General features: G+C 42.5%; 1 protein-coding gene across 1 annotated transcript in view; it reads right to left on the minus strand.

Moving 5' to 3' along the window:
• Window positions 1–16,070, minus strand: part of cacna1aa (calcium channel, voltage-dependent, P/Q type, alpha 1A subunit, a) — a 74,249-nt gene that overhangs the window by 49,587 nt on the left and 8,592 nt on the right. Inside the window, exons 2-6 of the mRNA XM_056406829.1 lie at window positions 9,550–9,655; window positions 9,033–9,172; window positions 2,838–2,929; window positions 1,598–1,750; window positions 966–1,153 (exon numbers count right to left, since the gene is read on the minus strand). Of these exons, the coding sequence (XP_056262804.1) occupies window positions 966–1,153; window positions 1,598–1,750; window positions 2,838–2,929; window positions 9,033–9,172; window positions 9,550–9,655 (679 nt within the window). The remainder of the gene's footprint in view (window positions 1–965; window positions 1,154–1,597; window positions 1,751–2,837; window positions 2,930–9,032; window positions 9,173–9,549; window positions 9,656–16,070) is intronic.

Genomic DNA, 16,070 nt, shown 5'->3' on the forward strand with positions numbered 1-16,070 from the left:
TACCAAATGCGCTGGTCCCTCTCTCTCGGTCTCTTCCATCCTACTGTCCAGACTCCCTCCATTTTCTTCATTCCTTTGACTTCCTTCCTTGGGACTCACTTATCCTGCTTTCTCCTCCTTATTGTCTTAATGTTGACGTGTGTTAATAATTTCCTTCTTTCCTTTTTGTGCAATCTTTTCATCCCTGCTTACCTTCCACTGGTTCTTTATTCAAACCTTTCCCATCTCCAGACCCCCTCTTCTCTTCCCCCGCTTTACGCTCTCCTTCTCGTAGCCTCCTTGTCTAACGTCGCCCTGTCTCCTGCTTCCCCCATCTTTCCTTCTTCCTGCGCGTAAGCTGGTTTTGCTGCTGTGGACCCGATGAACCGCAGACTCTTTTTCTCTAGCATTAAACTTTTATCGCTCCCCTCCCCAGCAGCTGTAAGAATAACTCGGGCTGAACAGGCCCTTTTAAATATAGAGCAGCAACGGGAAGGAGGGACGAAGGGAGAGAGACACAGAGTGAGAGAGGCAAGAGAGGAAGGAAGGGTATAAAGGGAGGAATGAAAGCTGAGGGGAAAAAAACATTTTAAGAAAGAAAAAAAGAAATGGGAAGAATAAGATGGACCGAGAGATAGAGGAGATGAGGAGAGAGACGACTACTCAAAGACCCTCATTTCCCGCTGGTGTCCTTGCAACCGTTGCCACTGACAGCGGGAAAGTATTCAATCTTTGGCATGAGTGATGATGACACTATTCAAGATCTGGTACCTCTTGTCTGGGCAGACTCAGTGGGCACAGGTGAAAGTCACTGGGCGTTTTAACACTTGAATGTTAGTGGGAAATAATCTTGGATGTTGGTTGTGCACCATGAAAACACTTTAGAGACTATACTACTAGACATATTGGGTAAGCATAACACTACAATGCAGCTGTATTTGACTTTATATGAATATTTGTTCAGACGTTGTGTCAGCAGTACATACATAGTAGAGCAGGTCCGTCCAGCCCTCCATGGTGATACACTGGAAGACGGTGAGGATAGCAAACAGGATGTTGTCAAACTGTGTGATGCCGTAGTTTGGTCCCAGCCAGTACTGCCTACACATGGTGCCCTCGGGACACAGCCGGGACGGAGGCTCCGTCCCACATGGAAACTCTTCCCGGATCTCACCTGCACATGGATGAAAGTGGGGAGGTGTTTCAAAAAAACAATGGAGGCATATGCACAAATTGTCTTTGTTTTGTGAGAATAGCCAGTACTCTGGGGCTCGAAATATGATGTTGCCCCTTGCTTTCTGGAATTAAATAAAATAAGCTAACCTCCTCGGTACATTAGAGATTCATCATTATAGCTTTACTTTTTTTATTTTTATGGAAAGTGAGGTTTTTATCTAAACTCCAGACTGAGGAAAGGAGCAAAGCATGCAAAAATGACCAATCCATCAGACTACGTGTATGTGGAAAGTGCCCTTTTCATTACATACACATAAAAGGTCAATTAAAGTAAATTTCTTCTAATTTCAGCACCGTAAGTACTGGAAGTCTGCCTCAACTGGAACAGTTCGAAGATGAACCCCGGCACTATTGGCAAACACACAGGAACACACTCGTTTACCTGTGTGATTGTCAAAGCAGGTTGTGTGGAATTTGCCCATGTAGAACTCCAGGCCGATGATGGCGAACATGAGGATGGCAAAGAAAAGAAGCAGGCCAATTTGCAGCAGAGGAATCATGGCCTTCATGATGGATTTGAGCACCACCTGTAAGCCTGGAGGACGCAGAGTTAAACACATTATTATCCATCACCAATTTCAATGTTGATGTTTTTTTTCAACAATTAGAATCATTTGCAGAAAAGACATAGAGGCTCCTCCCTCTTTTTATTTAGAAGTTAAACCCTCTAAAAATAAACCCTTCATGTCCTCCACTACCAGCTGGTCCTGTGGAGTGGTAATGTTTCCATCATGATAAACATAGACTCTTTAGGCCCGTCAGCTTATGTGTGTATCACCTCCTCTGCACCAATTGGAGAAGGCGGCATGTCACCTGGTACACACTACAGTATGTTATGGAGGGACTGAGCCTGTGGTCACATTTAGTCGAGATAAAATCTACAAACTACACCTGAGTTTTTACTTTAATAAATTTTTTAACAAACAATGGGTCTCAAATGCAACATTATGTCTATATTTATTGTGATGCACCTTTCCCCAAGTCAAATTACTTGTATGTGCAATGTACTTGGCCAATAAATTATTCTAATTCTGATTCTGATTCTAAATCTGATTCTGATTTCTGATTCTGATTCTGATTCTAATTCTGATTCTAATAGTATTCTGATTCTGACTCTGATTTGGCAGTAACTTTAATTTCATGTGAACTATTGTTTAGTGGGAACCCATCACACTTTTCAAAGGTATATATCACCCCACATATTGGAATGGAAGTCGAATTTGGTTTTTCACAGGAAGCTGGGTGACTTTTATGATGAGTATGCCTGGGTTTGCAGCTTCAGCCTTGTAGTGGAGTCCAGGCTATTAATAACACTGCGGTGGTGCTGAACACTACAGCCGCTGTAACATTTTATAAAGGAGCGGAGAAGAACCACTTTTGTTGGAACACTTTGGCTGCATTATGCAGAACAACACAGTCGCTGCATCACACCTGGACACAAAATGCTTTGCCGAGCTATATTGACCCTCCAATAAAATCGAAAAGGTATCCGCACATAAAGAAATGTAATTTCCTCAACGAATGAATAACAGAGGAGCGGTTTGGGATTCAAGCAGCAGGCTCACAAAACAAATCAGTAAAAAGTCTTTATTTTCAAAGTCAAACGAAGAGTCTTGACTTACTGGGAATACCGGACACCAGTTTGAGGGGCCTCAATACTCGCACCGCCCTGAGGGTCCGCAAGTCGAAATCGGAACCTATAGTGGACAGGATCCTAAAGGGATAGAGGCAAAAGCACAAACGTGTGCAGAGGCAATCAATATTTAAGCGAGTCTCATCACTGTCAGTCAGCCACATCCACTCTCACCAACACACACGCACACACACACTCCGACACAGCCGGCACGCCAGGTCATTACAAGCAGCTGGGTGTGCACTGCGTTTAAATCCTCTAAGAACTGAGCTGATCAATGGAGCTGACAAGTGAAGTTGGACAGAGAAGTGTATCAGGACAAGAAAGGGATGGGCTGAAGGGACTGGGTTTTGTAATGGGATGGGAGGCACTATATAAATTTAAAAAAGGAGAGATGGAGTGATGGGGAGGAGAGGTAAGATGGAGGGACAAAGAGGGAGGTTAGAAGAGAGAGAAAGTCTGAGGCATGGGGAGAGAGAGAGAGAGATAGAGAGAGAGAGAGAGAAGAGAGAGAGAGAAGAGAGAGAGAGCGGGTGCACTGTCAGATGGTGAAAATCAGAGATGCTGACTTGCTCATTTCAACCTATTTTTATTCTTGGTACGGTTAAAATGTCTCCAGACTGCAAAGTAGACGTGATGTGATGTATTTTACAGCACCTGTATCACCCGCCATCATCTTGATAAAGACTTGTAAACAGCATGTGTGTGTGTGTGTGTATTATTCAAATGTTTGAGATGGTTCTTTGTGCCGCCAGACTTCCAGTCAGTTCCCTCGTCTGACGCACACTGTGAATCATCCTACTTTGCACTTCTCTCTCTCTCTCTCTCTCTCTCTCTCTCTCTCTCTCCCTCCCTCTCTCCCTCTCAGTTTCGGTCTCTCTAACACATTTCCACTTCCCTCTGTTTCACTAAGAGGCCCAGTGACACAGCAGAGCTTTAATCACAGGCTTGAAGTCAGCCAGCTCTGCTTGGAAACCTATAAAAATATCACCGACCTAGGATCTATGGGTGAATGCTGTCCTGAAATACCCCTCCCCCCCTCCCTGACCCCCACACGCCCTGGGGTCCTTGTAATGACATTGTGTGATATCAAATGCCTCATCAGAGGCCGACTTGTAACCGAGAGGTCCCTGGTTTGGTCACGAGGCAAAACTGTACTTCGGCTGTCTGTGTGGTTCATAAAGGAGCGCGCACTCCTGCCCTTTGGCATCCACATGTGTCAGGTGTATAGCAGCCAATTAATAACTAACATGTCGCAGTTCAGAAATGCCAAAGATATGTTTGAGGTAATCTAGAAACAGTGTCTCCATTACAAAGAAGTCAAATATATATATACACCTTCAATTGTTTCAGTGATTTACATATAATGCTTTACATAATACCTGACTGTACTCCGTTGTGAGGTTCTTAGAGTTAGTAGCTTGTTTTTATTACTTTGACACATTGTTGTATTTTCAATAAATGTATACTGCTACTCTGATAATAAAAACGAGAGTGTTGAGCACTCTGCTTCAAAGGGAGGCCAGAGTGCGGCCCCAGCTACACAACATCACCCACAGAGCAGGTATGGATGTAGTGTTTTGCTCAAGAGGATACATTAGCCGAGAAGATGCTTGGCAACACAGAACACTGCACCAGTGAAATAGAGCATGGCAATAAAGGGAGAGAGGCAGGTGGTGTGGGAAAGGCAGGAGAAATGCAATGAATAGAATGGCGTAATGATAAAGTAACAATATTCAGACAGGGAGATCAGTGGAGGATGATTGAAATAATATGATGGTTGGTATGGCTTGTAATTTGCATGTTGAACATTGACATCGTTTACGTTGGTGTGTGCGGTTGCATGTGTGGAGGGACAGTTTCATTATTGGAAAATGTAATACAGAAGCCATACTAGAAAAATAACTTCCCTGAAATTTCATATTTTCTTGTAATTTCTATGTCATCTCATTCTGTGACATGACTATGATGATACTAAAAACATAGATGATGACGATGATGAAGACAATGATGATAATAGGACATAGGACAGTTTCTAAACAGCATCCGCCGTCGCAAACAGTGTCAAGCCGATGAGGCGGTTCCTCATTCACACCGTCTCCACGGTTACTCGGCCCATTCTCATTCATAAGTGTTTCCATGGCAACAGGGACCTTGGCTCATTGATAGAATCTCTGTATCACCTTGGTAACAGGGCCAAGGGAGGAGCCTGATTGATTGTTTTTTCCCTGCCTCTCTTCTCTCCATAATGTAAATGCATCCCAACGCACGCACACGCATACACACACACACACACGTACAGAAATAGACACATAGATGAGACACGGGACACACATCTGCACAATAAACAGGCGCTGGTTGGAGATCAAACATATTGAGTGAGCATAATTCTTTTCACATATGCACACTCGAAAGTAGGTCATTTGGATGAACCAATGGAAACTCTCAAATATATAAAATATTTCTTCCTTGACAGTCACGTAGATGCTACATACAGTACATATTATAAACGTGAATTGCATTGTCACAAGAAGCAATATTGCTATTACGCAACCTCCCCACTGACCCGTTCTCTTGGGACACCAACACGTTATACAAACAGGATCTTTTCTCCGCCTGCTTTCCTGCTGGCTTCAGCTAAATGTGGCTAATTATATCTATCCACATTATTGACCAAGTCGCTTCCTCTATTCTCCATCCCTCCATTTCCTCGTCTCCCTGCTTTCCTCTATTGCCATGATTCAACTATTTTGGACATACTTAGATTATCAATACCCTACAATTGATTCTAATCACATTCCATTCAACATCATGAAACATCAAAGACAATGTAAGGTGAAGAAAATATCACACACACGCAAGTAGTGCCTCAATACAGTGTTAAACTATTTGAATGTGACAGCTGTTTTTCACAATCTCCACAAAACACGATTTAAACTGGGAGACTTCAAGATAGCGTGATTTCCCAATCCTTCTAAAATGACAAAAAAAGAGTGACGGGGACATATTTTAGCTAAAAATATGACATTATTCCTACTGACAATCACATAGATTTAGCAAGTTTCCTTTCTTTCTCCCCCGTACCAGTGGCATCAAAAGAGCCTGAACAAGGGTATACGGAGGAGCAACAGAGGGGAGAGCGCAAGGACAGGCTGGCCGTAAACTACGGTTAATTGGACTAATAATCAATAGTGGGCATAAAAAACAACTAGCTTATTCCTAGAGCCAAATCACTCTGGGAATTTACTACAGCAGATAAGTCAACAACACACGCACACACACACACACTTGGACACGGAAACAAGGGTGCACACAAATCCGCTGACATCCAACAAGGTTGGGGTGTGAACAGCTAATCTATTCAGACATGTTAAGTGTCATTTGTATGTTTGTCTTCTTATGTGTGTGCAAGCAAGTACGCAAGGATTAAGTGGGAAAAGAAATGTTTGAAGTGGAAATGCATGTGTGTAGATGTATGTGTGCATTCGTCGGTGTGCTATCAAAGGTTTTATCCAGGGGTGAATGGAAAGGCCAAGTAGCGTTTGATCTTCAAAATGCAGCCCAAATTCATAGAGAGAGAGCACAACAAAGAGTGTGTGTATGTGTGTGTGAGTGTAAAATGTATTGACTTCCGTCAGTGTACATAATGTATCATGGGGATGTACAGTGTGTGTGCTGTAAGTGCTGCGGCATATTCGTTGTCCATTTGTGTGGCAGCTTCCTGCTTTGCTGCAAAATGGTCACAACACAGCTGGTGGACACCAACACGAAGGCCACTGGTTGTGTCGTATGCATGGTGTCCATTGCAAATGAACATATATAGTTTGCTTTTATCTATATTTGTCACTTTTTTTACATCTTGCTTCCCTTTCATTTCTCTAAATATTCCTTTGCAAAAGTGTGCCTTGTGATATCTCTTCTCAACTTAGGACACAGAGTGTCATTTCCATTGACTTTTCATGGGTGACCAGGGTGATTCGTCACTTCTCAGACCACCTCATCTATTGTTGAGAGAAATTCATCTATTGTCGTGGAGTTCCTGCTCCTGACTACGCCACTGTCCTGTTGAGACTCCGCCCACTCCGCCTCCCCACCGCCATTTGCCTGATGGATCGTGGATGTCTCCATCGTGGAATATGCCTACTATGAACTATATTCACACTCTGTCATATCATTCATTTTAACTTTAAATCTAATCTGTGTCCTCTGTACACACACATGCATCTGTCCATCCATCCTGAGAGAGGATCCTCCTCTGTTCTCTTCCTGGTTTTTTCTTCTTTTTCCCCCCTGGTTTATTTTTTGGTTTTCCCGATCCGATGGTTTTTTTTGGGGGGATGATGTCTGTGTGTACAGATTGTAAACTCGAGACAAAAATTTAATTTGTGATGAAATTACAAATAAACTGAATTGAATTGAATTGAAATGTTAGATTTTTAATTTAGAAAATGTTGGGAATGCAGCCGAAAGAGAGTCTAAGGCAACCTCCAAAGCAATGCTCAAGTTTGTTGGTTTCAACGACTAAAACAGGTTTATAGGTTTATCGTTATAGACACAGGCGTTACTCTCATCTGGACATTCATTATGAAAACATGTGCTGCTTGCATATCGGATCAATGCCGCACACTTCAACACCAGCAATGTCGGTGCTGGAGACATTGATTATTTAACTGCTGTGTCATGCTTGCTCAGAAGGTTTCACTGTCAAAACAGAGGGGGCGGATTATGTGAGACCGGGTATTTATTTACTGGAAGTTTTAAGGACCGCCTCGCTTCCTTCCGCACTCCCTCTCGTCCCCGTCTGCATCTCGCTACTTCCTGCTGTCTCGCTGCCACTCGTCTTCACACTCCTCTTCTCTCTTACGGTCGCTCTGTGCCACGCTGAGATGAGCTTGGCTTCATGATTGCTCTTATTAAAGCACAAGGACATATTGGAAGACTGAGTGTTCACTGCTCACTCACTCAGTCAGTGTGTGTGTGTGTGTGTGTGTGTGTGAGGGAGAAGTGAGCAGAGGGGGGCGATTGCCAGTTTCCCTGGTGCATTGTCAGTAAAGATGCGGATATGATTTATGTAACCCATGAATCCCCACATGCATGCACACAAACATGCAATGACCTCAACATATTAATATGTGCCAGCACTCCCACACAATATCCTTTCATTGAACACAGTAGCCTCTAGTAACACATGACTTGTCTAATGAGGTAATGGCACAGGAAAACCATATTACTGCTGTATGCAGTGTGTTGTTAAAAAAACATTTCTGAAGCTTTGTAAAAATCGTCATCAAATTAGATTAAAAGCAAATGTTTTTTGTCTGAGTTTCATCAGCAATAAGATATTCACATCCATTTAATGCTGACTTTCCACTTCACCAATCCCTAATGCAACCACACTGTAAATCATAACTTCCCTTAACTTCCCTTTCACCTTCTCATTGAGGCTTCATATATTGTTCTCATTGCTTCTCTGTCTCCTCTCTTCTATCTGCCGACACCTGTGAATTGTTGTACATCCTCTTTTCTTACCCCCCTCCCCTCGTCTCTGTGGATATTGTGGTGACATTTGTTCTCTACCCAGGCTGCTGGCTGCCTGCAGTTCCGCTCTGTGATCTGACTGCTGCCTTGCCCAGAATGGGGCCATTCATTAGGGCAAAGGAGCACACACACACACACACAAACACACAAACACACACACCTTTCCAGTGATCCTTTCAGAGAGAACATTTCCAGGACATTTGCAGTGGGGATGTAGCAGGTACACCATACGGGGTCGAGCCATACGCTAATACGCTCCTGTCTGTGCGAGTCTGATCAAAGAAGAGATGAAGTCTATGGCTGTAACCTATCTATGAAATCATCTCTTGTGTGCTTAGAAATTGCACGTCAACTTTATCATTATTCAACTATTAGGAAGAAAGCAATTCATATGATCCTGACCATAACATAGGTCTTTAAGATGGCAATGTTTTCTGTTTTGGGAAAATCTGATAGATAGCCACTAGTTCATTCTCAGCTTCGGGAGAATAGGAGAACGAATGTTCCTGAACTACTCAAGATCTTCTATGACGCTTTACTTTTTCTTTCATTTGTGTGTGTTTTTTCAATGCGTGGGAAATTGTCCCACTGTTTTTCAAGGTGTTCCAGGGCACACTGTTGTAACAGGTGTGAGCTGGCCACTCACCCCGTGAGCACCACCACAAAGTCCATGACGTTCCATCCGTTCCTCAGGTAGGAGTTCTTGTGGAACGCGAAACCGAGCGCCAGGATCTTTATTCCAGACTCAAAACAGAAGATCCCTATGAAGTACGGCTCCGTATCATCCTGAGAGAGAGAGAGAGAGAGAGAGAGAGAGAGAGAGAGAAAGGAAGAGAGGTTAAGAAGGATGGACGGTGACAAAGTAAGATACCCTGCTCTGTAACTTATAACTACATTCACAGGTTTACAAATTACATAACATGATTATATCTCCTTGTAAATCTGTCTTCATAAACATTGTGTGCATATACATGTGTATTTTTAATAATGTGCTGTGGTCGAGCACAGAGCATGCGGAGCATTCCCTTTTTTCAACGGTAAAAATCATTCTTGTTTTAACTCGACTAGCAGCACGCATCAACCAATAAGGAGTCAGAACTGTCACCTGTATTTGATCATGATTACATATGGCTAACGTACTGCGTCATGCCTGTTGAACTCACCAGGCGCTCAGACAGCGGCGTCTTGTCCCCATCAGGCAAATGTTGCTCCAGAGCCAAGACGATGCAGTTGGCGATGATGGTGGAAAGAATCATCCACTCAAATGGAGTGAGGCGGGTCAAGGAACACACAGCTTCACATTACAGGGGTTTTTGTACATCGTCATGGCATAATGTGCCTGATCTTCATAACTTTCCAATAAAAGGTGCTATAATTACAATATATTGATCTTCAGTTGATGTTATTAGTATCTGTTTTCACACATTGATTTGCATCATATCAATATTACTTGTTTCGTTTGAAAAAGCCTGTCAGGGTAGTCCGGGTTTGAATGTAGTCTGAACATGAGTCATTCTTGTCAACACTCCCACATCAAGTCAATATGCATCTATTTACACGTTGGCAAGATGATACAGATCTGCAATATAGATTATTTACTAATATGAGCAATAAGTGATTGTTGATTGATGTTTCTTAAATCCGTGGGTCATATTGTCTTTGAGGGTGCAAATCAGACAGAACTATGAATGTCGAGATGAGCCAGCGGGCCCAAACTTAAAGTTGCATGCAGAACCAATTATTTAGTTGTAACCTGTACAAATCAAAAACACACGTTACAGTTTTGTCAATCCGGCAAGGAATTTCATTACAAATAAATAAATAAATGAAAATAGACGACCTAATTGATGTGCAAATGTATGCAGCACAATATCACCTATGCCCTCTTGTTTATATTAACACACACACACACACACACACACACACACACACACACACACACACACACACACACACACAGAGTCATCATTATGAGTCAGTTAAATATGCTAAGTGTATGTTCTAGTAACACACCACCCACACAGACAAACAAATACTGACACGCACACACGCACACATAAACAGAGGCTATATGAAAGTGTTGGTGTGTAATAGTTTGCCTGGACACTAATTTAGATTTATTGTGACATCACCGTTTATCTCATTGTACATAACATCTGAGAGCTGGTTCAGAGGGAGAGAGAAGGAGAGAGAGAGAAAAAGAGGGGGTGTGTCATTGTAAATCTAATTGTGTTTCTTGCTCTCTTTCTCTAACAAGCACACACACACACACACACACACACACACACACACACACACACACACACACACACACACACACACACACACACACACACTGGTGGTCTTCTTAAATCAATCTCCATCTCCAGTCTCGTTAAGGTCACAAGATGAAGAGTTACATTTCAAGAAGAGGGAGCGAGTGGAGAGAGTGACCGAGAGAAATAATGCAAAAGCAAATACGTGAAGGAGGTGAACGAGTGAGTAAGAGAAGGGAGGAGGAGGTAGGAGAGGAAGAAAAAAAGATGAATAATATTATATGTGTATATATCATCGACATATAAAGTAGAAATACACATTTGGACTGCACAAACTAATTCACTCTCTCTTTTCTAGTGTACTAGTCTCTATCCTAGTCGTTCTCCTCTTCTTCACCTTTTTCCTACCTGGTTGCTTCCTTCGGGAGCAGTCATTCCCAGTAGGGAGGGAGGGAGACGCTGAACTGGGAAATATTCTATTTATGGAAACATACATCATGTGTGCATGTGTGAAATAAATAAATATACACTTTTATTAATCCCCAAGGGGAAATTAGTTCTCTGCATTTAACCCATCCTTAGTTATTAAGGAGCAGGATGATGCGAGCGCGGAAGCAACTGGGGGTTCAGGGTTCAGTGCCTTGACACTCGACTGCAGCGCTAGGGGAGAGAGGGAGGCCCACATCCCCCACAACCTTGCGGTTGAAGGACGGCCCTCTTACCCGACTGAGCTAAAGCCACCCCGTCTGTTACAAACTTCTGTGTAAAAAGCTGCTCTAGCTCAAACCCACAATGTGTATTTGTGTGTGTGTTTGTGTGTGTGTGTGCGCGTGTGACCGCGCTTTCCTCACACACACACACATCGACAAGAACACCCAGGGCACCATTCAATTAGCCTTTCTGCCCCCCAGCAAGGAGTGTGTATAAATGTGAGTGTGTGTGCATCTATATATGCATATGCATGCGTGTGTGTGTGCGTGTATTGGGCTGTGAGAAGGCGGGTGTAGTTCACTCAAGAAAGGGAAAGAGGGGAAGGAGAGGAGCAAGGAGACAGAGGGAGGAGGAGAGCGACTAATACAGGGATAAATGTGTGTCTGTTGTGTATTAGAAATGCTCCGCATGCGACAGTTTGATGTGTGATGATCATTTGGCACATTTTGTCCCTGCATTCAATTTCAATTATGTTCCTCAAGTGCTATATATAGCAACGTGACAGAGTGAGAGAGAGAGAGGTATGAGAATATGTTGCTCCCTCACTATGTTTTCACTGTGCGTGTGTGTTCTGCGTATGCTCTTTTGTTTTAAGTGTGCGTCTCTATGTGTGTAAACACTGTAATGGGGACAGTGGTGGCCGTAGAAGAGAGAAGTATCACAAAGAAAAGTGAAGTGAGGCTCTCAAAGTAGCCAAATGATGGACGCACACGTCTACTGGCCTTTCCTTCACCTTGTCCATCAGCGCTCCATACAGTCTTCATGCTCTCTCTCTCCTCCTCAGTAAAGCTCCTGCCTGTTTCTCACTGATATATTCCTCTCTCTCTCAGCCGGTTGAGCCTCCTCTCTCTTTCTCCCATACTGTATCTCTCTGCTTTTATGTCCCCATCTCCTCTTACATTCCTTTATCTCCTCATTTTTCTTCTTATCTCTCTTTCCCCCATTGCGTCTCTGACTCTTACATCTCTCCCGATTTCACTTTTCTCTTACTGAGTCCTCCCATCAGTCCTCCATATCTCTATCATGCCATCTCCATTCAAAGTCGAAGGAGGTGAGCAAACGCACGAGGACACCGACAGCAAGAGATGGGAGGGGGGGGGGGGGGACGAGGAAAGGTTGTTGGATAGGAGGGAAGTATATGGAGGGCTAAATGAAAGATATAGGACACTAGGAAAGAGAGCAACTGTCCTTTGGGCACAGACGTGGGAGGAGGAGGAGGAGGGGGGAGGACCGAGCAGAGGGAGGGAGGAAAACAACAGTAAGGAAGAGACGAAGAGCGAAGGAGTGCTGAATGAAGGATAAAGCACGAGGATGACAGAAGGTGAGAGTATGGCAGCATTTTCTTCTTTTGATCGTTGTGTATGCTCTGTTCAAGTAGGTTAGTGGCAGAACACACACACACACACACACACTTACATACAGACTTACATACATACATGCACACTTACATACATACACACATATGCACACACACTTACTTACATACATACATGCACACTTACATACATACACACATATGCACACACACTTACTTACATACATACATATATACACACATACACATACACACACTTACTTACACACTTACATACATACGTACTTACTTACATAAATATTTACATACTTACATAGATACATAAATACACACTTACATTCATACATACACACTTGCATACAGGACATACATTCACACATTCACACATACACACTTACATACATACAAACTTATATACACATATATACATACACACACATACATAAACACGTACACGCATACATACAGAGAGAGATGCATCATCCTTTCACATACAGTATGTGACACACAGCGCTGTATAACATCACAGCTTCCATATCTTGACACACTTCACACATTCCTGAACGACCACATTTGTATTCTCGCATCTCACACATCTCACAGTTGCAACGTGGCAAGAATGTCAGCACACGCACGTATGAAAACGCACAAACGCTGACACACAAATATCTACCCCTCACATATTGTCCACGGCGTTGCTTCTCTGCACCCCATCCGTGCAAGTGCTTTATTGATGTTCAAGCACACACTTTCATACATGCACTGTACACACAGGCCAACACGAGACTTCACTTACACTCCACTGGTCTGCCAATAGAGTCCAGAGCAGCTGCTACCCTTTAGGAATGTGCCAGTCCGCCTTTTAATAAAACCAAGCATTATAGAATGGACCTTTCTCACTCTGACATCTCTCTTGTTTGTGTCTGATAAAGCACACTTAACTGTAATACATTGACTTGAAATGTTTGTCAGGGAAAAAAGGCTGATATCATTATCATACTCCATTTTAAAGTTTACAAGACAAGAGTCTAGTTTTTCAAATATGAAAACTAATGGAGCCACAAGGACAACATAATCACACTCGTATTCTCTCTTTCTCTCTCTCTCTTTGTATGTTTGTTTGCGGTATAAAGAAGGTACTTTAGGTGTCCTGTAGAAAAGTCAACACAAATCAAATATCATTTATGAATGTGCTTTGCTCGTGTTGCATTGGATTCTTTTTAAGAAGAAGAAAGAAATAACTCAAAACGTAGAAAATCGTCTGTTTTTTTTTACGGCCCTCAATACATTCTCCTCCCTTCCTCTCTCCCTTTCTGTCCTGTTCCATTATGCAGCAGAGCGCTGGCAGGACGGCTCAAATGATTACTTCATTTTCTTGTCATTTTTCACTCAGAAGCACTGATTTGATCAAGTGAATGGGATCAAGCACTGTGTTTGAGAACTATTCAGCTAAATTATTTTGAATATCAGCAGCTATATAATAGAAGAGACCAAGGTTGATTCACCTCATTTTATTTGTGCATCACACCTTTTAAATAGACTCTTATGAATCACACACACGTTCCTTGCATTTTATCCATTTAGCAATGTGTTTTTGAAAAAATGAAAGGCTATAATAATTGTTTTCCAAGCTTTAGCCAAGACTCTGAAAGTCCACAATATATTCTCAGTAGAAATGACGATGAGATTTCACATATATTCATGAGGATGGGCAGTGATTCCCTTGACTCAGTCTCTCTACAGGAAACTCCACAGCAAGAAAATGGCCTCCACAGAGAAGCGTTGCCACGCAATAAAATATTGCTCCAAAAACCAACTGTGATTTTTGCTGCTGCACTCAATATTGTGACAAAAAGAAAACAGGTAAAATCAAATCAAATGTAATCAATGATTCGACATATCTCACTTCGGCACCACGTTTGACTCCGTTGCCAAAGAAATGGAAGTGCTAGGAGGCCAGTTTAGCCCTGCTTGGCGTCTCTCAGGCTGATTTAGCATCAATGTGTAACGTCTTTACAGGCGCCCACTGCCTGTTTATCCATACGCCAGATGCTGCTTCTCTCTCTCACCCCTCTCACATAGAGCCGAGTTGTCACTTTGTACAAGATGCTGACGGTGGTTTGTGTATGTGTTTGTGTGTGTGTTTGTGTGTGTGTGAGGAATAACAGTGTACGGGTGACATTTTCTTACATGAGCTGTATGTTCAGGTGGCGGTGCGGGTGTGTTAGTAAGAACGTGTGTTTGTATACCTGCTGATTCAACTGTGTGCACGATACCTGCTTTTCACTGCCAAAGGGTATGTGTGTGTGTGTGTGTCTGTGTGTGTGTGTGAGTGTGCCAGCAAGCCCTGCAGATAGAGTGCAGGTTTCCAGCACGGGTTGTCTCGTAGCAGCCACAGCACGTGACTAAAGAACAGAGGCATACAAAAAAATCAATCCATCACAGACTCTCTATTTTTCTCTCTCGCCACGTATCAGAATCCCCAAAATAGCCTGGCCCCACGTCAATGCACCCCTCAAAGACACAACACACACAGACACACATACACACACACACACATACACACACATACACATCCAAACTAGCCAGCAACTGAACTGAATTATTTAACGGAGCCAGAATGCAGAGCTAAGAGAAAAGGGAATGAGAAAAAGGCAGAGGGAAAGAAGAGAGATTAAGAAAAATGACAAAGAGAAAAATGTGATCTTCTTTTCAATGTGCCATGACTACATGTCTGTACAGTAAACATGGACGAAGAGACGCAAATTAGTCTGTCGCCAACAATTCAAGAACTAAATTACTTTGAGTTTATTAACATCCGTGCCAACGGTTAACAACTAACGAGAATCAGAATTTACATGAACAATGAAAACATAAATATATCTACACATGACTGTCTATGATAAGAAATATAAAAAAAACGTCTGTAAGCCTGTGGATGTTTATCGACATCAGATTAAACAAATACTCTCCTGGCCAACTCAAGCATATTTAACTCTACGGACATTTTCTAATAGATTTTACATTTCGACAATTAAAGACAAACAACACCATACTGCCATTTGTTCTGTATTATAAATGAGCCACATCAGCAATTGAAACCAATGTTTCCATTGTGATTTATGTCCTAGTTGCTACACGGCAGCATATTTCCAAATTGATTTTGCTTCCATTTCTCAGTCGCCACACATGTTACAAGGGCACCCATCTGCAGTGGATCAAAAAAGCAGCTGACGTGACGCATTCATCATAATTTTAAAGGATCAATTTACAATCTGAGAACATTGTTGCTTGTTATTTCCGTTTCTGTTGGTGAACCATTCCTCCTCAGCATTGCTCTTCCAGTCACAACACATTTACATGTATTCATTTGGTAAGATGTTAGAGATCATCTTTCATCCAC

The sequence above is a fragment of the Pseudoliparis swirei genome, chromosome 23 (genome assembly GCF_029220125.1).
Source record: "Pseudoliparis swirei isolate HS2019 ecotype Mariana Trench chromosome 23, NWPU_hadal_v1, whole genome shotgun sequence".
Lineage (NCBI taxonomy): Eukaryota > Metazoa > Chordata > Actinopteri > Perciformes > Liparidae > Pseudoliparis > Pseudoliparis swirei.